Consider the following 24868-nt stretch of genomic DNA (forward strand, 5'->3'; position numbering starts at 1 on the left):
GGAGAAATGGTGTAATTTATTTAATTTCAAAAAATAAAATTATTAAAAGACAAAAATAAAGAATAATAGATAAATACATAAACTAAAGCATAAATTCAAACCTCTCTAAAATATGGTACGATGGTTCTCTCCTATAATCCCAGGACTAGATGCTGAGGCAGGGGGCTACAGAATTCTCAAAAAAAAAAAATAACAACACAAACAAAGTGAAAAGCCATTACAAATTGATCTGTTTGTGCAGAGCCTTGTTCAGCTTGCAGAAGGCCGTAGGTCTTAGTCTTGGTAGGACACAAGAAGAGTGTACATGTGTGTGTGTACACACACACACACACACAATCTTTTATTTTTTGAAGTGCTGTTTTAGCCCAAAATGTTGTTAACTAAAGCAAATCCGATCACCAAAGTTAACTGTCTTTGGAGTCTGTCATACTACTGTGGGCCATCTCGAGTCATATGGACTGTCCTAAATATTCAAGAGTCATCCTTAGTCTTTGAGAATCTACATTTTCTCCTAATCCCACAGTCCTGACCAGAGTGGCTGAGCTCACGTCCTTAGCCCTATAGTCTTCTGGGATCTTTGCCTGGACAGGAAATCAGATGTCAAGGAGGAGGCCTGGTCATGCCCCTGCAGGGCCTTGGCACAGTGGATATTTACCATTGCAATAGACTGTGGCCTCCACCTCCACACAGGGAAGCTCCAGCCAGCAAGTTAGGACAGCCCCTTGTTCTCTCGGGCATGGTTTTTGCAGGGTCAGGGCAGAATTTCTGGTCATCTCTGTTCCAGGGTGAGTGGAAGGTACTGAACAGTGGGTGTGTGCTGTCAGCAGTGAGGGCCTCGTGGGCTTCATAGGGGCTTCCTGGACTGCCTCTTCAGAGGCCATGGAAGATCCGCTGCCTGAGCCTCGAGAAAGAAAAGGCTGTTCATGCACCCACCTTCCCTGCTATGCCATTCTTGTCCTCAGATGGGTTTTACGTCAACTTTCCTTATGTAGGAAGGAAGCCAGAGTTGCTGTGTGTGCTGATGGCTTTAGGGAGACTGGCATGGGGGCACCGAGGCACTCTCCATGTCCCCACCATACAGTGTAGGTCAACCATCAACACTGCAGAGCACCATACTTAACTTATATTTTGGCCTCACTTTAAAAAACTTTCCCTTCATCTTCCTTCCTGATGTGTTGTGGGATCAGAGTGTCTGGCCTCTCAGTGCTTGGTTGTATAGGTCAGGTTGCCTAGAAGGAGGCCACAGACTCTGGGATGGACCCAGGTTCCTGGTCAGCTGTGGGGCGCCTCTTCCTGGAACTGGATAAAGACCCGCTTTCTTATATAAAGTGTCTGCTGCCAGTGTATCACGCTTCCTCCTGTGTGTTAGGTAAGGGCTGAACCACTGTGCTCCACCTCCGACCCTCTTATTTCCACGGTGCCTTGCCATGTAGTCCAAGTCGTTCTGAAGCTTGAGACCCTCCTGCCTCAGCTTCTTGGGAGGATGAAAGGCCAGCTCCCTGTGCCTTTTCTGTGGTGATACCCTCTGGGTAGACATCAAGTCAGTCCTATCATTTTACAGCCTTGGTTGAGGGAACCCTGCGGTGATGCGCACACCTGCTTCTGGGCAATCTGGCGCCGGCTGGAAGAGGGCTGGGTACAGAACATGTTTAGATGGGGGTTTCCAGCTCACTTCTCAGGAAGCTTGAGAGGAGTGGCCCCCGTGGCCTGTGGGTGATGACGGTCCTGCAGTGTTTAAGACCATGGCCCCATTCCCCAGGAAGGGAAGGAGACTTCCGTGGGTATTACCAGGGATTACCCTGCCTTGGTTAGACCCATGAGAAGAATACCATCCCGGGCAGACTGTTAGACATCGGCTTCCTCTGTCGTGGGACATTTTGCCCTTTCCTCTATCCACTGTATGGTCCAAGGCACTATTGCTGCTCGTCTCTGACTCCAAACAGGGATTGATTTCGTTGTCAGAAGCCAAGTGTTCTGGGTAGAGTGAGACCAACCTACCTGGAGCCTCCTGGAGGGAGAGGCAAGCGACCAGGTTCCATCTCAGGAGTCTGAAGGGTCCAATGTCAGATATACCACTTTTTTTTTTCTTGAGACTGGGTCTCACTATATAGCCTTGGCTGGCCTGGAACTCTCCGTGTAGACCAGGCTGACCTCGACATCACAGAAGCCTAGCTACTTCTGCCTCATAACTGATAGGTGCTGGGATTAAAGGCTTGTACCACTATGCTTCCTTAGCTGCACAGCCTATAACTAGCTGGGGCAGGGATTATGCCAGAATTTGGAGCTGGAGTTGGGGAGATCAGAATACTGTTTTTAATGTCTTTACTTTTAATTGTGGTAGCCATACCATAAAATTGACCACTTTAACCATTCTAAGGGGGTGGCTCAGAGGCATTAAATACATGAATACTTTTGGGTTTTACTGGCTATCCATCTTGAAAACCTTCCATTTCTGAAGGAGGCTTACCCCCTTAAATATGGACCAAATTGTCACAGTACAGGCTGATTAGGCACTGCTAGGCTGTGTTTTTTTTTTTTTGGGGGGGGGGGTGTTTGTTAGTTCTTATGGGGAATAGCCAAAAAACCAAGTATGAACCGAGAAAACCGGAGCTGAGGGCCACACCAGCATCTCCACTGGGTCCCTCCCATTGATGAGGCCTTCCTGTCTCTAGCACCCTGAGGTGTGAGACTGCCAGGGTGCTGGGTTTTCTGCAATTCTCAGACATTAGCTTGCCAGAGTGGGTGAGGTGTATAAGGAGGGACCAGGGAAGAACCAAGCTTTGGGAGGTTCTGTCTAAGGAGTATTTGAGACAGGGGTTACTGTGTAGCCCAGGCTGGTTGAAGCTAGTGTCTACCTGTCCTCTGCCTCCCAGGCTTTGGGGTTGCACACATGAATCACACCTGAGTCTAGGATGGGAAAGTGGTTTCGGACAGTGGGGACAGGAAAAGCTATGTCAATTACTAGTATAGAAACCTTATTATCCTGGGGAGTCTGGAAGGCTTGGGGTTCTCCACAATTGTATATGGGATGGCAAGGTGCACCTTGTGTATACTTTTCAAAAACAAACCCCTACAGTTCTGTGCACATTTACCTCATCCCTCTCCCCTCCCCGCCCCGCGTGCATGTGCCCTGGGCATGCGTTCCTTTCTCAAGTCTTCTCTTTGGATGTGGAAGCCAGGGACATTTTCAAAGTTGTCCCTACCCCACCTGCCACCTAATATAGGTGAGCTGGGGTGGGCCAGAGCAACACCCATTGTCAGCCATGGCCTTCATTCTCTTACTCTTCTCTCCTTCTCCTAAGGTCAATCCACCATATTATGTCCCGCTGGTTGAGCTAGTCCCTCACCCAGAGACGGCTGCAGCCACAATGGACAGAACCTATGCCTTGATGAGGAAGATCGGGCAGACCCCTGTGCGAGTCCTGAAGGAGGTCGACGGCTTCGTCCTGAACCGCCTGCAGTACGCGGTCATCGGCGAGGCCTGGAGACTGGTGGAGGTTCGTGCCTGGGTCCCTCCTTCCTTTCTGGTTCCTCCTGGCCTCTGTCCCATCTTTCTCCTCCTTCCTTGTGTCCTGTCTTCCATTCTTCTCTCCCACCCTTTCTCCCTCTCCTTGTCTTCTTCCCCTCCTTCTTCTCTAGTCTCCATGGTTGAGTCATGAAGGAGTCACTTTCCAAGTCTGTCAGAGTTAGAGGACACTCGTGGCTCCTTGCTCTCTTCTGGAGACCCAGGGCCTTCCACTTGGAAACAGAATACAACATAGCAGTTCACTGTCTGTCTGAGAGATCCCTCTCTCTAAGTCACTATTTGATAGCAAGACACAATTGCAAACCTCTCCTGTCCTTTGTACAAAACTACCTGTGTGTGACATGTTGTGTTTTCCCAGACCAGTTTTTACCTCTTGGTGTCAAAATGTTTCAGGATGAGAAAGTATTCTTTTTGTACAAAGTAAATTTATAGTCCCTTGAAGAAGTTAGCTTATTTCAAGAACTGAGGAAAACCATGATAAATACTAAACTTGTTAGGAATAGGCTTGTCTGCTTCACGGGTCAGACACACAGCAGCCGCATCCATGCAGGTCATAGTGAAGTATATAGAGGACTGCCTGGTTCTCAGGCGAGGGGGACAGGGCTCGGCTGGACCATCCCTACTGGGTGTAGCACCCCAGCTCCTTGCAGAGGGCACAGGACAGGAACCAGGAAGCCAGCTGTACCTCATCTTTTGTGGGTGTTGTATTTCCTTCCAACATTTCCTCCAGGCTTCAACAGGTGTGCATGCCATGTGTGACTCTCCTGTTAGAGTCACCTCGTGACCCCATTGCCCGTACACGAGGTGCACACTGTGCCGTGACTCAGCATTGAAATCTGCCTCCCACTCCACACCTGCAGTGTACGTGCTGGGCAATCACACTCCTTGAGAATGTTTCAGAAATCAATCAGTATCAGGATATTTGAAAGGAATCCTGTACTTAAAATACCTTCTTCGAGGTCTATTTAAGATAGAACAGCAGTCTAATAGACTCGAGAGATTTTGTACTGGAGTACGGCGTGGTGACAAGTAGTGCTCTAGCAATTTGGGCTTTCTATCTGTTAGGTTTTTAGGGTTTTTGTTCGTTTGTTTTGGTTTTTGGCTTTTCAGTATAGGGTTTCTCAGTGTGACTCGGGTATCTAGGAACTAGCTGTTTAAATCAGACTGGTCTCGAACTCACAGAGGTCCACCTGCCTCTGCCTCCCGAGTGCTGGGATTAAAGGTGTGTGCCACCACTGCCTGGTGAAGTTTTAATTTTGTTTTTAAATTTAAATCACAACTCTGAAAGTTGTGAACCAACTCAGAAAGAATGTAGAGACCTGTGTAGGACTTAGGCAGAAGACGTTCACAAAAATTGTCTGTGTTTGACCACACAGCGGAACTGATTGTAGGCTGGAAGATCTGAGCAGCATTGGTGCATCTCCTTATATTGCTGGAGGAAAGCACACTGGAAGGGATGCTAAGTTCACTGCCCTGCAAGCTCCTTCTGTCTAGACACGGGAAGGTTAAGGAAGTGTGGCTAGAACCCAAAGTCTTGCCGTTCCTGTGGTTCTAGGGAAAATCTGTGCTCCAGTGCAAGGTGGTCTGAAGGCTGTTAGGGCCGAGCTACAGTGTCTCCAGTCTGTGGGGCTCTGGGCTCTACCCGGGGACTGGGAGGTGGAAGGCATGCAGAGAGCATAGGGTGGAACCCAGGAGCATGTTTCCTTTTACCCTATCAGCCTAGCAGCAGCTCTTTAACTCTTCTCGATGGACCTTGAGCAGGGGACCCTGGATACTGGCTCTCTGATGAAGCAGTTGCTGGCATGGGCTTCTGTGTGTCCACATAGACCCCTTCCTTTCTGTAGCTTTCCAAAGTTGAGTGATAGACTGTGGTTTATCTGGAGGTGACTAGAGAAAAATCTCCCCACAGTAACTGGCAGCCACATGAGCCTTCTCCCACAGAAGTGTGTCTGATGCTATACCTGCTGGGTTTGGCTGAAGGGTACCTGACTGTTGTATACATTCTTATGGGAAAGTCTGTGCTGCCTCTGGCCCGGTTCCTCTTCAGCCACTACAATCAGCAAAGGCTGGGCAAACCTCTGCAGAGCCCTGGCCTCCTGCTGCAAATCTGGCTGCTATGCTCTCAGCCTCTGGCCTGGAAGGAGTTAAGTGAGGCCTCACAACTTCAGATAGAGCCTGCTGAACTTAAGTTTACATTTTGGGGTGTTTCAGCTTGTTTGGAATGTTTCAACTTGGATTGGGGTTTTCTAAGTTTGCTTCAAAACTCTAGGGTAACTTTGCTATCAAAAGCAGAATTGAGGCTAGTCACAGGCCTTGCAAAGCTTTCCCTTTCCCAGTCCCCCTTCTTCCCTTCCCTTCCTTCCTCCCTCCCATATTCCTACTCTCTCACTGGCTTTTGGGGACAAGGTCATTTTAAGAAGGGCAGGCTTGTTTGAAGCTCATCATATAACCTGAGTGAGCCTTGGACTACTTAGTCCCCCTTTGTGGGCAGGCCCCAAAGGCCTCGGAGCTCCCCTTTGCTCGGAAAACTTGGGCTGGGTTCCACATGTGGCTGGAATGCCTGACCCTCACCTGGACTGAGAGAACAGAATGTGCTTCCATATGTGGGTGGCTTCCCCGCCTCTCCAGTTCCCCGTGGGTGCTCTGTCTTCTTGCTCTCTGAAGTCACAAAGCAGAGCTACATGGTAGATCAAAGCAGAATTAATTGAGACTGGAGAAATCTTTTTTAGGAACCTTACATCACAAATCCAGTTTCTTTAGTGGTAGAATTTCTGTCTGTTTTCCTCTTGTTTCAGTTTGGATTGCTTATGGTTGCTCAGAAATGGGTTCGCTATTTCAAGGTATTACATTTTTTAAGTGTAAAGTTTTGGTGATATTACTTTTATCCATTTTATGGCTTCTGAGTCTATGGTGATGTCACTGGTTTTATTTCTGAAATTCATGTTTTATGTCTGCTTTTTCCCATTGCGTTTGGTTAGGGGTTTGTCAATTTTATTTATTTGTAAATTTTATTTTGAGAAGCAAAACTGTGACACTTGGCTTTCCATGACTGTGACAAAATGCCCGAGACAAGCACCTTTAGAGAGCAAACACTGACTGTGGCTTCCAGTCCTGGAGGGCTCAGCCCATGGCTGTCTGGAGCCTGTTGCAGGACCGCATGTCCACATGTGGAAGAGGAAGCTTGTTAATGTTCTGGTGACCAGACTGGGAAAAAAAAGAGGAAGAGGAAAGAGCAGGGTCATATACTCCTTCAGAGACACATTCCCTATGACCCACTAACCCAGTAGTTCTCAACCTGTCTGTTGTAACCCCTTTTGGGGGGGGGGTCAAACAACCCTTTTACAGGGGTCACATAAGACTATCAGAAAATACAGATATTTATATTATGATTCATAACAGCAGCAAAATTACAGTTATGAAGTACTAGTGAAGATAATTTTATGATTGGGGGTCACCACAACATGAGGAACTGTGTTAAAGGGTCACAGCATTAGGAAGATTGAGAGCCACTGCGGTAGGCTCTACCATCTCCCAGGAGTGCCAAGCTAGAGACTAGGGCTTCACTACATTGGCCTCTGTGGGACATTTAATCTCCAAACAGCAGAACCTTTTCTTTCACTTATCAGTACCTATATATTTTCCTGTTTTAAAGTCACTAACAATGGAGGACATAATTGAATTCTTGTAGCTAAGTAACCAAGACCAATCCTAAGAGAAGTAAGGAGTGACATGGGAAGGACTCCCCTGTGGACATGTCCACAGCAAGTGCTTGTGAAGGTATACCTCGCAGAGGCAGGTACTTGTGAAAGGATCCCATGCTGCGGCAGCATTTCTAGGTAAGAAAGAGAAAGTGCGGTAGCGAGAGGCATGTTCTTATTGTGTCTTTGCACACCTGTTTGCTACAGCCCCACACCTTCTGGAGAAGAATGGTATCCAAGGGAATGAAGGAACTGGGGTCTGTAGTATTGTCTCATAGATGGCAGACCTGTTTCGTTCTCTCTTCTAGTTTGGCTTCTTATCTGGAACACAGAAGACCTTCCTGAGCTGGTAAATGCCGGGCATACAGGTCTGCAGTCTAGAAACACTAACATTTCCCTGCCAGGGCTCAGTCACTGGGTGATGAGATCCTTTCGGCTGGGAATGTAATTTCAAGTTCATATTCCTGAGGCATTAACACGGTGAGGGAAGTTGTGTTGTGATGAAAAGTCTTTGGCCAGACAATAACTGAGTCTATTGCCCATCAGTTCTTTCCCCATCAGGGAAAGGTAGGTGGAGAGCCTGGAATGAATCATGAAGCCATTAGCAGGTTCTCAGCCTGTTGGCATGCTTTGATGGTTGGTAAGCCTTGGAAGTTGCTTACCGTGGGTTTTGTCCTTCTGAGTAGTATAATCCCTAGCAGGACTGCTGTTCTTGGGGCTCAACGGGAATGAGGAGAAAGCATTTTCTTCACCCTTGAAATGTTTAAGAATAGATTGACAAGTGAGTGACAAGGCATACCTATTTGTTTTCCCACCAGGACCTCACAGGACACGGCGCCCAATAACCCCTCAGATGATTATGTGCCCTTTTTCTTTTTTCCTTTTTGGTTTTTCAAGACAGGGTTTCTCTGTAGCTTTGGAGCCTGTCCTGGAACTCACTCTGTAGACCAGGCTGACCTTGAACTCACAGAGATCTGCCTGCCTCTGCCTCCTGAGTGCTGGGATTAAAGGTATCTGCCACCACACCTGGCACGTGCCCTTTTTTTCTCAGGGAGAGGGAAATGAGGACATATTTGAGGGACAATAATTTCTAGGCAGGCCGGGCGGTGGTGGCACACGCCTTTAATCCCAGCACTCGGGAGGCAGAGGCAGGCGGATCTTTGTGAGTTCGAGGCCAGCCTGGTCTACAAGAGCTAGTTCCAGGACAGGAACCAAAAGCTACAGAGAAACCCTGTCTCGAAAATCCAAAAAAAACCAAAAAAACAAAAAAAAACAAAAAAAAATAATTTCTAGGCAGAATGAGTGACCTGGAAAATAGATAGTAGTTCATAAACCATTCCTACTGGAAGTTAAGTGGACTCAAGAGAGGGACGAGAGCTGGCGACATAGTCTGTTCAGGGGTGGTGGCATCTCAGCCACCGTGCTGTGGTAGGCCGGCTTAGTTGGTGAAACCTCAGAGAGACAGAGGCAGTTGTTTTCCTTCCTGGCCAGGCTAGTCTTCAGGCAGGAAAAGGAAGGTCAGCCCGTGTATGCAATCTTCCAGCATCTGCCAACACAAGGTACAGTGCTGTGTTGTGGGAGACGGTCTGTGGCCCCTGCATCCCGAGATACTGGATTCAGTTCTTAGCCTCTTAGCCTTTCACAAGGGGTGTGGTCTGTGGCATCTGATCAAGACACCCTGGGGGTTCCAGAATTTCAGCATTGAGCTTCATTTCAGACCCCAGTGCCAGGTGCTGGGAGGATTATTCCAGTTAACAAGTGAGCTTCAAAGATCATATCGTCAGATTAGCTGCTGAGGCTCCTTACAGATACCTGTAGCATGGACCCGAAGTTGCTGTAGGAGTTAGGACTCAGCCTAGCCCACCGGGCACAATCTCCTGCTCATCGCAGTCACCCCCCCCCCCACACACACACCCCGTGTATGTTCAGAGCTTGGAGAAGCTTTCCTTTCCATTTCCCCTGATCGGATGTTTTCAGATCTGCCAGTCAGGTCTCAACATCAGGAGTAATGTGCTGTTATTTTAGACTTTACACAATAGGAAATCAAACAGTAAGTTAGGCGGCTTGGTCCACACACTACAGCCTGGTTAGGAACTGAGAGCCACATCCATCTGCCTCTGCTGCAGGGTCTATGAAGTGGAGATGATAATGGACCTGTCTCACTGGGGCGTGGTGAAGACCAGGTGGGAGTCTCTGTGTCCGACATGTAGTTTACGGTGATAGCTTCTGAATTTATCCCTCTGTCTCAGGTGGAGCCGCTCTCCCCAGGGCTGCTCTAAGCATTTTCAACCTTCCTAACACTTTAATACGGTTCCTCATGTTGTGGTGACCCCCCAGTCATGGAATTATTTTTGTTGCTACTTCATAACTGTGATTTTTGCTACTGTTATGAATCATAATGTAAATATCTGTGTTTTCCGATGGTCTTAGACGACCCCTGTGAAAAGGTCGTTTGACCCTTCCATCCAATGGGTCTCAGCCCACAGGTTGAGAACCACTTCTCTAAGCTGAGGCCCTCACATCCTGTCTATGTAGGTGGCATCCCTCAGGACTTCCTGGGCCTCACCTGGGAGCTTATGAGAAATGCAGTCTGTAGGCCTCCCAGCCCGTGACCAGCCAGGGTTTCCTAGTGGGTGTCAACCCTGGAGAAGCCTTGGATGTGGCTTCCTTGAAGCCTGGGCCTGAAAGTCTCCTTAGACTGTGTTTTACCCACCCAAAGAGAATCTCTGCACTTTGCAGCTGTTGGGGTAGCTTAGGGGGCTGGCAGCTCTTTGTTCCTTAATAGAATATTATGCCAATTTAGCTTGTAGTTGATGGAGTCTCCATCGCATGGAGATACATGACATTTCACTTCTTGATTGCTTTTCCTCTTTATTTTTCTCTGTCTCTTTTATGTGTTTTGTTCTCTCTCTTTATCTGGGACTCAGGTCTCCCATGGATACCGACTTCTACTCAATACACGTTCTGATGATTTCTATACTGTATGAATCTGAGCCCCACTTTAAAGCATTGAATGCCTCTGCTTGTTCCAAAAGAGATGTGAAAATTGATTTTTGACACTGTGTCGCCTTGGCTGTTTTGGAGCTTGCTAAGTAGACCAAGTTGGCTTTGAATTCATAGAGATCTGCCTCCTCGGCCTTGTGAGTATAGGGATTAAAAGGTGTGCGGCTCCACTTCCCAGCTCAAAAGTTGTTTGTTTTTTTAAAGTCTTAATTTATGCTCAGTAAAGCACAGATATGGGTTTGGGATACAGCTCGTTTGGTAGAGTGTTTGCCAAGCATGCATTAGGCACTAGTTTTGATACCCAGGACAACATAAACCATGGGACTTTGAGACCAGTCTGGGTTTAAATAAGACCTGTCTCAAGAAACAAAAACAAGAGCGAAAACAAACAGGTTGAACAAAGCAAGGCTGGAGTTGTAGGAGGTGAGAGTTGCTCCTCTGATCACAAGCTCCCTGGCCAGACCCCATCTCACTCGGGCTTGCTTCCTGGTCACATTGCTCATACATGGAACACCAGCCATGCTCCACCCCTCCATTTCCTGAGCAGAGATGCAAATTGTGATCAGGTTTTCTGTCAGGAAGAGAGAGCTTACGGGAGGAGAAGCAGGAACCTGGAGGATGGAGAGCCCGGGAATTACCTCCAGTCCAGGAAGGGCTGTAGACCAAGCCCGGGACTGTACCTCCAGCTCCAGGAAGGGTTCTAGACCGAGCCCCGGAATGTACTTCCATCTCTGGGGAGGGTTGGAGACCACACTTTGTTCAGATATCCTGCTTGCAGCAAGGGGAATTGGGAGTACCTAGCTGCCAGCAGCATGCAGAAATGAGAGCTCCTGGCTACCTGCAGGATGCAGGACTGAGGGCACTCAGCTGTGTAGAAAGTCAAGTGGTCAATGTGTCTACTGCGGCCACCAAGTTGCCAGAGGGAGTCAGAGTTTTCTTAGGCTTAGCTCTTTTCACTCTTTCACCCCTGTGGAGTTGGCTGATGACTTTCCTGACGCATGGCTTTGTCGGATAGAGTCCTACGAAGCTGCTCAGTCCCGTGACAGTGCCGAGGCAACGCATCTGTCGGGCTGTTGTGTTCTTATAGCAGATGCATGGCTGTTTATCAGGACAGCTCCGTGTGGGTGCTGCTCTACGCAGAGGCACTGAGAGCAGGCTACACTTCTGAGCAGGGGGGCTTTTGGGGGAGCCCAGAACTATACCAGAACCCCACTTCCAAGTCAGCACAGTGTACAGTGTATGGTTCAGCAGTAACCAGGAGATGCTCCCAGAAGCAGAGCAACTGATATGTAGCCTGGCTCTCTGAAAATCTCAGTAAAAAGTAGCAAACTGAGTATTAGAAATAGCACGCCAAGAGCATCATCTACACGATCCAGTGGGGTTTGTCCCAGGAATGCAAGAGTGGTTCAACCCCTGGAAATCCGTGAAATGTGATCTATCATTGCAGCGGACAAAGAGCAAAGCCCATGTGATCCTCTGGGTAGATGTTAAAAAGCATTTGCCAAAATTCAGCATCCTTCTACGGTGAAAACAAACTAACAAACACCATGTGTTAGGTATAGAAATTAGTGTACCTTGGCCAGATTGGTGGCATGTGCCTTTAATCCTAGCACTTAGAAGGCAGAGGCAAGTAGATCTCTGTGAGTTTGAGACTAGCCTGGTCTATATAGTGAGTTCAAGGCTAGCCAGGGCTACATAGTAAGTCCCTGTCTCCAAGAAAAGAAAGATAAAGTATACCTCAACACAACAAAGATCATGTATACCAAACCCACAGCAAGCATCATAACTCAGAGTTCATATATCAATAAGTCAAAAACCTTTCCTCTAAGATGAGGGAAAAGCAGAAGCTGCCCATATTCCTGCTTCTCTTAATATCATGATAGGGATCCTTGCCAGATAAACTAGGAAAAAGAAGAAATAAGAGGCATCTATATTGGAAAGAGTTTAAATCACCTCTGCCGATGATGTGATCTTGTATACAGAAAACACTAAGGACTTCCCCAAACCTCTGTTAGAACAGGTAAAGTTGCAGTTCACAGGTTCATTGGAGCTGAAAGTTCAGTAAGGTTGTAGGATATAAAAGCATTTCACACACTGACAGCATACTATCTTAGTTAGGGTTTCATCCATCTAGTTCCTAACATGAATGCTGTGCTCTGATATTTGTTGATGTTTAATGGCTTCGGTGTTTCATTTGGTTGACTTTTAAATGCGGATGTTTCTCCCATTGCAGGTTGCTTTGAAATAGCTTCTGCTTCTGTCCTGACCGTGACTCTGACTCCTCTGCTCCTGTGCTTTTGTCCTGGGGTCTTTTCATAGATAGTTTGGGGTATGGGCTCTCCAGGCCAGGAAATGGAATTTTCATCATTTGCTGTGTGACCAAAATGTCCCTGAGGGTGAGATGTGCTTCTCCTGCCACTTGTCCCCAGCAGGCTCACCAGTTAGGGCCACCTGCTGCTTCTCACCCTGCCCTGCGGGACTTGGGGGAAGGACTCAAGCTCTTTAGTGTCTTTCGGATGGCTCTTGACAAATGTGTGTTTTCTAGGCATGATTCAGTGTCCTGTTGTATGAGCTAAGTGTGGGCTTCAGTAGGCCTTTCCACAGTTAGCAAAATCTGCCCGTGTCATCATGTAGAAATGTCTGTGTCCTGCTTCCAAGAACTCTTGTAAGTGTTGGCAAGATGTCATGCTGCTCCCAAACCCGTGAGTAACTATGGGTCATGAGGCAGCTCTCAGACGTCTTTTATTTTCTCCTTAGTAAGATTTACTCTTGCCTCACATCTCCCTGGAAGGTGGATGGGTAGGGTGGGAGTGTTTAGAGCAGGTCTTTTTTGCTCTTACTCCTGGAGCTGGAGTTGCAGGTTGCTGTGAACCACCTGATGTAGATGCTGAGAGCCAAACTCAGACCTTCTATAAGGGCAGTATGTGCTCTGGACCGCTGAACGGTCTATAGCATCCCTTCCTCTCTGCATCACGTTTGTGGTGCAGAGAAGAGCAGTGATGTGTGGAGAAGAAAATAAAACGCCAGTATATAAGACTCTACCAGTAGAGAGAACTAAGCCGTGGTCCTATCTCAGTTCTTGTGAGACCTGCGTTGTGCTAGCCCTTAGTTTTCAAGACCAGTGCTCCAATCAGTAAACTACCGTGCCCAATCAGTTCTCAATTTCAACCTCCAGATCCAAATGAAACTCTCTGTTTCTGGACCATCTCTAAGGGCTCCAGGAATAAGTGTCTCCAAGAGGGACAGCCCTAAGCTTGGCTCCTGCTGGAGTTAAGTCTGTACCTGTTGGTGTCTTAGCCAACCTACCTGGGAACACCATGGGAGCCAGAGAAACTGCTGAAGCTCAGGGTTGTTCCATATACATAGGGACTGATGTGACCTCTTGATCTGTAACCTCCCAATGGCCGGATATATCGAAACAAATCCATTTTCCTTCCTGTCCCTCTTAGGTGCCTGAAGATGGCAGAGCCCTGAGTTTTACCGTGCTCATCACAGTCTGGAACTCACTCATGATACAACCACTTTCTACTCTTTACCCTTCACTTTTCTGTTGTTTCTCAGTTAAGACACTGGGCTTACACCCTGACAGTTTTGGTTGATGGTTGGGCAGGGGAGGAACTCAGAGAGAACCCTATCTGCATGCCTAGGAGCTAGGCTGGGTTCCTGAAAGTGACCATGGTGGCCAAGTAAGGACTGTTTGCTCAGAGATGCTTGACAACTCAGGACCATGTGTGGGGGAATCAGCTAAACAAAAATGGAAGAACAGAACTGGGAGTTTATTTTTAAAACGTAGACAAGGGGAGGTGGCCAAGATTAAAATGAGAAAAGCAAAGGGAAAATGAGGGCAAACAACCATATATAAGAAAAGAGAAGCGTGGATGATCAAGTAAAAAGGGAAATAAGCACATGCAACTGGTGACCTAAAGTGGCGAAGGTCACGGAATTTAGTCATTAAATACTGTGCACCGTGCCAGTCCCAGCCCACAGTCACATAAGCCAACTCTTTGGTACTAAATCTCTGTACATGTGTGTATGCAGTGAGCTCTTTGTATCTGTGTGTTTTCCTTCTGCAGATAAAAGAACTACAGGTTGAAGATATTTTTAAAAACTGAACATGTACAGAGTTTCATTCTTTGTTCTCTAAACAAGATATTATTACAAGTTTTTAATATTATTTATTTATTTAGTGTGTATGGGTGAGTGCATTCATGCACAGATATGGAGGTCAGACGACATCTTGCAGGAATTGGTTCTTTCCTACCACATGAGACCCAAGGATTGAACTCAGGTTATCAGGTTTGACCACAAACACCTTCACCCACTGAGTGATCATGTTGGACCAAATTATTGCATAGTGTTTATGCTGTGTTAGGTGTTGTAAGTCACCAAGTGGTGAGTTAAAAGTCTATGGGAAGAAGTACCTAGGCTTTAGGACAATTTCATCCCATTTTATTTGTGAATTTTGGTAAGGGGAGGTGTCATATTCTGTAACAAGTTTTCTGTAGACACCAAGGGAGAAGAGAGAAAGAGAGAGGAAAGAAGAGAGAGAGGGAGGGAGAGAGCGCGAGAGCGTTTCTGTGTGTCCCCACTAATAGAATTCTGTCTGCTACACCTCCAAACCTTTAATTATGCTTAAAATGTGTGTCAGAGTGACCAAACACTTCATCTGCTGCCCCACGTTTTCTTGCTTCTCTGTTGACTGTCTGGCCCCTCCTAGTCCCCATGAATCAGTGGAAATTGTGGTAAGTCCCAGATCTTAAAGAAAGGCCAGACCAGAAGTTTCCCACTGAAAGGGGATTCCTTACCACTGTGTCTGGGCCCTCCTCACCCCGAGGTTTCTCGGAATGCGGTACAAAAGCCGGGCTTTGACCAAACAGTGATGGCAGTGTTTGCTGCTCTGTGTGAGTTTTTAGGACTCGTCTAGCCTCCTGGGACTGTCCTTTGTACGTGTGTCTTGAGAATTTTGCCACAAAATGGAGGAAGCGCCGATAGCTATTCTGATAAGCATTAAGCTGGGTTGGCATCAGGTTCCATGTTCCATCCAGTGTGCTGGGCTCCATCTGGGTTCCAGGAGTCACTTGTCCGCGCTCGTTCCTATCCCCCCCCCCCCCCCCCCGCCACGAGGACATGTGTTATACAGACCATCAGGCAAGTTTTATACAGTTGGGGTGGAAATGAGTCCAGGAGCAAAACTGAGGACCCGTGCGTGCCTTCTTCCTCTAGATTAGCTTCTTGGTAGAATCACAGGCTGGAGGAATTCCATTGAATAGTCCACACAGGGCAGAAAGAATTGCAGAAGTGAAGATAATAAAACATTCTTCCCTTTTCTGTCTGTGCTATGGGGGAGGAGTGAGGAAATAGATTGTTAGATTGTTTCCCTCCAGATGGCACCAGAAAGAAAGGCAAGCTGTTGGGGGTTGGTAGGGCACTTGCCTGTCCCCTGTGAGACCTGGGTTCCTTCTATTTCCAACAAAAAGGAAAAAGAGGGAAAAAATAAGTTAGCTAATCTGGGTAGCTCATTGAGTATTTAAAATTCTTTTAAAGTCAACTCTAAAAGTACTAAATCCAATTGTAGAAGAGCCGGGTAGCATTGTGAGCATACGGTGGTTTCAGTGTTTGTATCTGTCACAGTTTGGAGGCTAATGTGAATACTTCAGGCATTTTGGAATGCTGAGCTGAAACTCTAGGTTGAAGGAGGGTCTTCAGACCACACACTGCCTCTCACTACATCCCATGGTCCCAAGAGTACAGGAACCCTAACCCCACTTCAGGTGAGCAAGAGCTGGCCAGGTAGGAAGAAGCAACTAGGAAGGACATTCCCATATCAGATGATCTTCTAGATGGTTCTGGACATCACCGTGGGCTTTCTGTGGATTCTTGCTTCTCGGTGCCCTCCCTTCCTACCCCTTTGTTTTTGAGAACGAAAGGAAGCGACCCTTGTCAGCATTTTGAACTGAATAAATGACTTTGTTCTTCTATAAATAAACACACAGTGGTGGGGAGGTTAGTAGTAGCAAGAGACCCAGGGTGACGCCACGGAGCCCTTCCAGGTCAGCAGGACTTACATACATCATAGCACCCTGTCTTTGGAAGGCAATGAGTGATGAAAATCCCTGCACACAGTGCTGGTGCCTGAGGCCATGAACATGAGGCAATGCTCTGGGGAGCAGAACACATTGCCTAATAGAGCAGAAGATGGAACATGATCTCAACAGTTGTTCTCAGACATAGGCTGGGGCTGTGTTCCAGAATATTTTCTGTCACCTTGTGTATAGGAGTTGCACCCTAGAATAAACAAGAACGGACAAACTACAGGCACATATAGATTACGTCCATTATTATTTTGTGGCGCAGTGGATAAATCCCAGGGCTGTGCACGAGTAGAAAGGCAAGCCTCACCCCATCCCTGTGTGCATCTTAGAACGTGATATTGAGAAACAGAATCTAGTCACACGAGAACGCATTCTTGTATGCAAATGCTCAACGCGAAATGTGCAAAAGGCAAACTCTGTTGCTGAGGGACATAAACAGAGGGCCGATCTCAGAAGCCAGGACTTGGTATTACAGAAAGTGGGTGTCTGTCTTTAAGAAGATAGTGAGCTGGTGCCAGGCCTTGCTTTATCATCGTTCTCCGCATTGTGTGGCATCTTGAGCACATACATCTTTCTGTATTCATGTCTCACGTGCTCGATGGAAAGTGGTTCTCTGAAGTTGAGTTGCTTAGTCAGACCTGACTTATGCTTGTCGCTCTAGGATGGTGGGCTCCATCTTCTTCTTGATTCTGCAACTCTGTCCTCTCCCTCAAACACACAGACCCAAGACTCCCTATGTCTCTTTTATTTGTTGGGGTACAGCAGCGGTGGTGGGGAGTTACTACTGCAAATCCCCTTTCCCAGCTGCTCTAAGTCTTGTTACCCTTGGAGTCTGGGAAGTGGAAAGTGCCCGCTGACCAGGCCAGCAAGGGACTCTTCAGCCCCTGATGCCCAAATCCCAGGGGCTTCTGGAGGACCGTGAAGACATCTCAGAGCCCTCCTTCAGGTTGGCAAGGCTTGTTCTTTTAAGAAAGCTGTTAGACAGATATTTTCCTTTCAGGGAAAGATCCAAACCCAGACTGAGGTGACATGTCTGGTGGACTGCTTGCCTGAGCCTGTCACCGGGAGCAAGGTGTACAGGGTGACTGTGTGTGGATGTATCTGGATAAGATCTCTGTCCTCCAGCTGCGGGCTGACCGGGGCCTCCCAGGGCTGCTTATGGGAGAGGTGGCATGGTTAGTGGTCTTACAGATATCAAGTCTTGATGGCTCTCTCTGAAAGAAACTGCTCAGCAAGAGTCCCTGAGCGGCAGGCTCCACAGGGGTACTGCCAGTCTGGCCAGCAGGAGTTTGGGGGACATGTTTCTCTTTCCTCATATCCACCCTCCGGAGAGTTGAGATGCTCGGAATACAGAGGTCCTCAGCAGGGAGTGGACCTGCAGTGAGTCACCAGAATACACCGCCACTATGGTGAATTCAGCCCCATACCTGAAGCCATGTGCACCAATTGGCTGGCTTCCTAAGCACAACTTTTCTCTTGCTTGGCAATTCACATCTGCAGAAACTTCTAGGGCCCCACCTCAGCAAACAAACCTATCCTAAACTGTGTTTCATCAAAGAATGGCCTTTCCCACAAACTCATTAAAAGCTGAACAAGGCCCGACTTGCAGGCAGGTGAAGCCTGCGAGCCACTTCCCATTCTTTGGGGTGTTTAAACGTGCTCCCACCTCCTGATCAAATATCCAGAACTCCCCCACACACACACCTTAACTTGGGTCTACTTTATCTTCACTGTCTCCAATGCTGCAGGAGATATGTGGGGCTCGTGAGGAGGAAAAGGGGTTCAGACTGATTGAAGGTCTCAGCACCTGTGCTGTAAAAACTCCTTTTTCAGGACCCCACACATACAGGAGAGCTTGGCTGTACAAAATTCCATTAAAATATTAAAGTGCAAGTGGTTTTTTTTTTTTTTTTTTTTTGTGGAGTGAGGGGGGGGCGGGGGATACTGCCCTCAAAAAGTTAGGACAAGCAATGTTAACAAAATTGCCTTTCTAAAGAACTCAACTGTGTGTCACTGCCTTCTCCCCGTGTAGGAAGGAATAGTGTCTCCTAATGACCTGGACCTGGTCATGTCGGATGGGCTGGGCATGCGGTACGCATTCATTGGACCCTTGGAGACTATGCACCTCAATGCTGAAGGTATGCGGGACAGAGATGGGGCTCTGTGGTGTGCAATGTTTCTGTGAGCTTTCTTATCTGCCGCCTGTGCTGTCTCTTTTTAAACAACGTGGTAATGGCAGATTCTAGAAGAACTCTGAGCAACCCTAGGAACTCAGGGCTGAGGCACAGAGCACCGTGGACTGACATGTGAGTCCACGTGGGGTCTGGACCACAGGAAGTCCTTGATGGAATCCAAAAGGAAGAAAAGGAAGTGCTGTGCTGGGGGCCTTGCCGTGCATCTTGTTGCTTGATGGAAGAGAGGTTGCGGATTCTCTGGGGTGTTGAAGTGAATTGCAGAGGCAAGACGGAGAACAAAGATGAGAGGCAGTGCCGAGTAGTGCCCAGTGATGCAGTTGTCCTGTGCCCATGCACAAGTGCCTGTGGGCGTACACTTCTGCAGAGGGCCGGCCTTCCTGAAGGCCAGGAGTCACAAGCCAGGTGCTTTATGGGACGGGCCTGGCAAGATGGGGTAGGTCAGATAACTGTCTGGAAGGGAATCAGTATGACCTGGTAGTTCCAGTTAAATGATCCAAAGACGATCTACTGATACCAACTTAAAACACACCAATGCAGTGATACACCAAAATCTAAAAAGATGCTGCCTACACGTTAGCTATCTCTTGATATTAAAATAATAGTAAAATGTAACCTTTTTTTTTTTTTTTTTGGTCCTGGGTGAAGTCTCACTGCATAGCCCTGGCTAGCCATAGATGCACAATTCTCTTGTTGCATGCTGGGATCATAGGCACGAGCCATATCTGGCACAATAGGAAATGTTGTTTATGGTTTTTGCTTTTCTTTTGTGTGTGTGTTGCTGGGGATCAAACCTAGAGCCTTCTACATGCTAGGCAAGCACTTATCCACTGAGCTGCAAGTAACCTTTATTACCTTTTTACTGCCCTGTTGCTGTAAACATATCCAATTATGTATGACACTTTAACAGAGTCCTATTAAGTGGTAAAAGAGACTTAGAAAGATAAAAGGAATCTGTAGATCAAGACTGTATGTCACAAGAGATATTGAGAAAAGAGTGTAGTGATGTTTTGTTTGTGTTTTAACAAATAAAGCTTGCCTGAGGATCAGAGTGCAGAACTAAAGCACCAGAGGCCCCGCAGTGGTGGCGCACACCTTTAATCCCAGCACTCGGGAGACAGAGCCAGACAGATCTCTGTGAGTTCAAGTCCACCCCGGGTTATACAAGATTGAATCTGTCTAAAAGAGAAACAGAACTTATACAAAGGTGATCCCAGCACTTGGGATCCCACACCTTTGATCCCAGCACTAGGGAGGTGGAGACAGGAGTGATATGGCTGGGTGGAGAGAGGAACATACGGCAGGAGGAGACAAGAGCTCAGATGCAGTCTGAGGAGCAGTCTGGGGACAGGATCACCCATTTGGTCTGAGCATTGGTAGAGGTGAAAGGTCTCTCTCGTGGCTGTCTGTACTGCTTGTCTGATCCTTCAGCTTTCACCCCCTAATATCTGACTCTGGGTTTTTGTTATTAATACCTATTAGAATTCATGCTACAAAAGAGATTTCCTGGGGGGAGGGTCAAGAGGGTATAAATGTGTCCCATTGTTTTGTTTTGTTTGGAGACAGGGTTCCACTCTAATTCCAGCTCTCCTGATGCTTCCTATGTCACCCAAGCTGATCTCAAACGTCAAGTAATCCTCCTGCCTCAGCTTTCTTAGTGTTTATAAGAGTGCATCACCACACCCTGCCTGTTCTTTGAGTGGGTGGAGCCAGAACAAAAGACTGGAACTGGCAGGCAGACAGGTTTATGTTCAGTGTGTGACTGATGTGACAGAAAAAAACTTTCCAGTAACCGGTGCTAGTGACTTGGGAAGGGAGGACTCACGTCCTGGGTGAATTTAGGTGGCATGGTAGACGTCGAGAGGAAATGCCTGTTGTGTGATGGGTTGGAGCTGTTGGCCTCTCAGATCTGACTGTTGTCCTGTGAGCTCACGTTTTAGTTAATGAACTGTACTCCCCAAGGCAGCTTTCCCAGACCCGGCCCTGAGTACAGCAGGCGAACGTACGCTCTGCGGAGTGGACCCACTACACAGGCCCTGCAATACCAGTGCAAGACCCGAGGCTTCCTGAAAGGAGGAAGGGCGTCTCTCCCGTGCTTTGTGTGGGAGGGTAACCATTGAACGTGAGGAGAAGGCACCTAGGCGACGCCTTCGCTCACGTGAAACAGAGTTCTCAAGTGCCGTTGGGATGTCTTGGATCATTCCAGAAGCCTTTCCAGCCAGCCCTTATGAGCGGGGAGCACAGCCAAGCATTGAAATGGGCATGGACACTGTCTGATAACCGCCGTATTTCTCTTTTCTTGAGAGAACTAAGATAGTTAAGGTATTATGAGAAATCGATAGGAGGGAACTGAGAACAGCTTTGAATCTGAAATAAACAGAAACAGAAGCAATGACACCAGACACTCGAGGCTCAGTAGGGTGGCAGACAGGAAGGAGGCCACGACAATTTTTCAAACAAAACCGGTACGATAAGAAAGCTTAATTGGCTTCATATGATAATAGGGGTTGGATGCAGTTCTCAACTTCTGAGCGTTCCAAAGCCCAGAGCTAGGAAGTTATGAGATCTGGCTGGGAACCAATGGCCCTCATTCTCGGGTGTCACCGGAGTGTGTCAAGACTGGGGAGGGGAGGAGGTTTCCTGTTTTGCTGACGTGGTTTTCATAAGTCTTGGACTTACAGGAGTTTTTGGCCTTAAAAGTTACCAGTTTTCTAAAGTAAGTGCGGACACTTTAGGTTTATTTGTAAAAACCCAACCGAAAACAACAACAACAAACCACTCTTACAAAAAACAAAACAAAACAATTACAACAAAAAACCAAATACTCGTTTGCTTAATAAATGACCTTTTGTTTCTTTTTTTTTTTTTTTTTGGTGGTGCTGGGGCATGGAACCCAGAACCTCGTAACATGCTGGGTTGAGCTACACATCCACCGTTAAAATGTTATCTTTATCCAGCTTGTTATGTTTAATTTATTTCTCTTCCAGGGTTTTTGTTCATTTTTACTTTTCTTAATTTTCCCCCAAAGATTCACCCAGGCCTGAGGGAGAAGTACAGAGTAAGCACAGACAAGGTCATTTTTTGATTGCACGGCAGGGGAAGCCCTAGCAGCAGGCCTGGCTTCTCTGCTGAGATTCCGGATCCTGCCTGTCTCTGGCAGCTCTTTGGTGTCTCTGTGGAGGGACAGTATCTCAGAATGTGGAACCCCAGACCCCCCTCCAGGTGAACTGGTTGTTTATTATTAAACCCAAGTTTTGACAAGGAAGCCAGCTAGAGGTGTTATCTGTGTTGAGCCATCCTTGGTGGTGGGGGCAACTAAGCCGAAAGACAAGGGCTGGTGTTGGAGTGGCCGCTTCCCTGACAGTTCTGTCCTTAGAGGACATTCAATATTGCCACTCTGTTTTGGGGCCCTTCTGACCTATTTTCATAAAGTACGGAAGACTCTCATAAGTCAGGTGAATCCATGTAGGTGTGGGTTCATGAGCTGGGTCAAAACTAGACGCCTTGGTCTAGGTTATAGTGATGGTTCTCCAGAAACCTGAACACCTAGTGTTGGGGGGTGTCAGCCAGGTATGGCGTGGTGGACTGTGCCTTGGCTTAAACATTCAACAGACAGTGGGGCTTCCTGTTGGTGGAGGTGCTAGGGTTCAGGTAAACCCCCTGTTTTATCCCGAAGGGCTCACACATAGCGAACTGCGTCAGCAAGATAAGCTAACTCTGATCTTTTGAAAATCAACTCCTTTTTATGCTTTCGTTGTCTATACATACACCTCTTAAGAAATTAGAGAGTTGAGAGTATCAGTCAAGAGCCCTGGCTGCTATTCCAGAGATCTGAGTTGTACTGCTAGCACCACGTGGAGGCTCACAACCACGGCACAGACACACGTGCACCCACATGGAGGCTCACAACCACGGCACAGACACACGTGCACCCACATGGAGGCTCACAACCACGGCACAGACACACGTGCACCCACATGGATGTTCACAACCACGGCACAGACACACGTGCACCCATGTGGAGGCTCACAACCACGGCACAGATACACGTGCACCCACATGGAGGCTCACAACCACGGCACAGATACACGTGCACCCACATGGATGTTCACAACCACGGCACAGACACACGTGCACCCATGTGGAGGCTCACAACCACGGCACAGACACACGTGCACCCACATGGAGGCTCACAACCACGGCACAGACACACGTGCACCCACATGGAGGCTCACAACCATGACACAGACACACACGCATCCACATGGAGGCTCACAACCACGGCACAGACACATGTGCAGCCAAAACACCCATATACATGAAATAGGAATAAATCTTCTTTTAAAAAATTAGATTTAGCTTTTGCAGAGTTAAACTTTCCAAGGGCTGTGGAAGAGCCATTCCTAATTCCCTCTTCCAAACTCCACATGCACCAAGTTTGCATATAGTGTATATATACACATACATGCAGGCAAAACACTCATATCCATAAAATGAAAATATAAATAAATCTGCAAGAGAGAGAGAGAGAGAGAGAGAGAGATGCCCTTTAAATTTTCAGGAGTTTTATAAAAGGCAGTAGAGAAAGTTCTAGAACATCTCTGTGAGATTGGCATGATTTCAGGATGGTGGAAGATGAGCATTTGTTGAAGGAATGTAAAGTAACCCAGAGATAAAACATGGTCTGTGTATCAGATCCCTTCAGGCTGCTGCTTACACTGGCTGGGGAGATGGAGCTGGCTCCTGAGAAGGAATGGGCCTCCATTTTCACTATAAGCTGATTAAATATGCAGTCACAATCAATTTTTCACTTTCTTCTGTGATGGTTTTGGTCTTAAATGTCTCCCAAAGACTCTGCGTGGAATGCTTGGTGACCAGCTCATGGTGTTATTTGGAAAGGAACATGGGGCCTTTAAGAGGTGGAATCCCGAGCCATTAAGATGGCTGGGAGGGGGGGGCAAAGGGTCTTGCATCAAGCCTGAGAACCTGAATTCGACTCCCAGAACATACATAGTAGAAGGAGAGAACCAGCTCCCACAAGACCTACATGCAGTTTCTCTCTCTCTCTCTCTCTCTCTCTCTCTCTCTCTCTCTCTCTCTCTCTCTCATACACACAAATGTAATAAATTTATTTAAAAGAGGCGGGGTCCATTTAGAAACAAGTTGAACCACTGGGGTGCCCTTGGATGGGCTATTGGAGGCTGGGCTCTTCCCGTCGGTATCCTGGTCATCATGAGGTGAGCGGCTCTCTCCATCATATGTTCCCCACCACGAGGTTCTGCTTGCCACAAGCCCAAAGCAATGGAGAAATAAATCAGCCTGGCAGAGCCGGGACATCGCAGATGTGAGGTTTGTGCATGGTGTGGCTAAGGCAGGTCTGGCCCCAGCCGTCCTGACGGCAGTGCGCATGAGTGATGAGCACAGTCCCAACGTGATGGCAGTGCGCATGAGTGATTAGCGCAGTCCCGACGCAATGGCAGTGCGCATGAGTGATGAGCGCAGTCCCTACGCCGCCGCTCTCACTGCCTTTTTGACACACGAATCTTAGACACACACACATCTTATTGACACATGCATCTTAGAAGTTTTGTCATAACAATGGAAGCAAACTAACTTGTGATCATTTAACATCTTTCAAATACATTTATTTTTAATATTTAATATTTATTTTATTATTCAAATATACTTATTTTGTGATCATTTGACATCTTTCAAATATATTCATTTTGGTGTCTCTTGCTCATCTCAACTCCAAATGAATACACTGTAGCTGTGTCTAGATTCTATTCCAGTGACCCACTGCTGAGGCTTTGTGGCTCTGGAAGACTGAACTCGGGCCTAAGGGCCAGCTCAGCGGTAGAACTCATGTCCAGCACCACAAAAGGGGAAAAGTATGGGCCAGAATCAGCACAGCCAGGACTTATAAACACGTTGGCCTCTGGGGTCCCAGGCCTGGCTTCTGGCTTATCTTATCTTTAACCTGTGTCTACTCTTGCAGCCCCAAGATTTAGCCTGTAGGGGAAGAAGTGGGAACTGAATGCCCTAGGGCCAGTGGCTACACTTCAGAAAGGTTCCCAGGCTAGACCAGGCTTGTGCTTTCCTTCGGAGCTCACCTGGGTTCCATGGCTAATCAGCCAACTCAGCCCTGCAGCAGCTGCAGCAGCTCGCGCTGACTGTGTGCCCCTTCTCCTCACTCACCTCTCCACCAAAACCCTGCAGTGGAGAAACCAATCAGCCTGGCTGGGCTGGGATGGCCTATGAGCAGCGTTTCAGGCAGGCCTCGCTCCAGCCCTCCTTATGGAAGTGTAGCAAGGGATGAAAACAACCCCTGATGTGGGTCTCCCCACCTCGTAAATA

General features: G+C 47.5%; 1 protein-coding gene across 1 annotated transcript in view; it reads left to right on the plus strand.

Annotated features, from left to right (window-relative positions):
* Window positions 1–24868, plus strand: part of Cryl1 (crystallin lambda 1) — a 98129-nt gene that overhangs the window by 71182 nt on the left and 2079 nt on the right. Inside the window, exons 5-6 of the mRNA XM_057786291.1 lie at window positions 3303–3497; window positions 18352–18457. Coding sequence (XP_057642274.1) covers window positions 3303–3497; window positions 18352–18457 — 301 coding nt within the window. The remainder of the gene's footprint in view (window positions 1–3302; window positions 3498–18351; window positions 18458–24868) is intronic.

The sequence above is a fragment of the Chionomys nivalis genome, chromosome 12 (genome assembly GCF_950005125.1).
Source record: "Chionomys nivalis chromosome 12, mChiNiv1.1, whole genome shotgun sequence".
NCBI lineage: Eukaryota > Metazoa > Chordata > Mammalia > Rodentia > Cricetidae > Chionomys > Chionomys nivalis.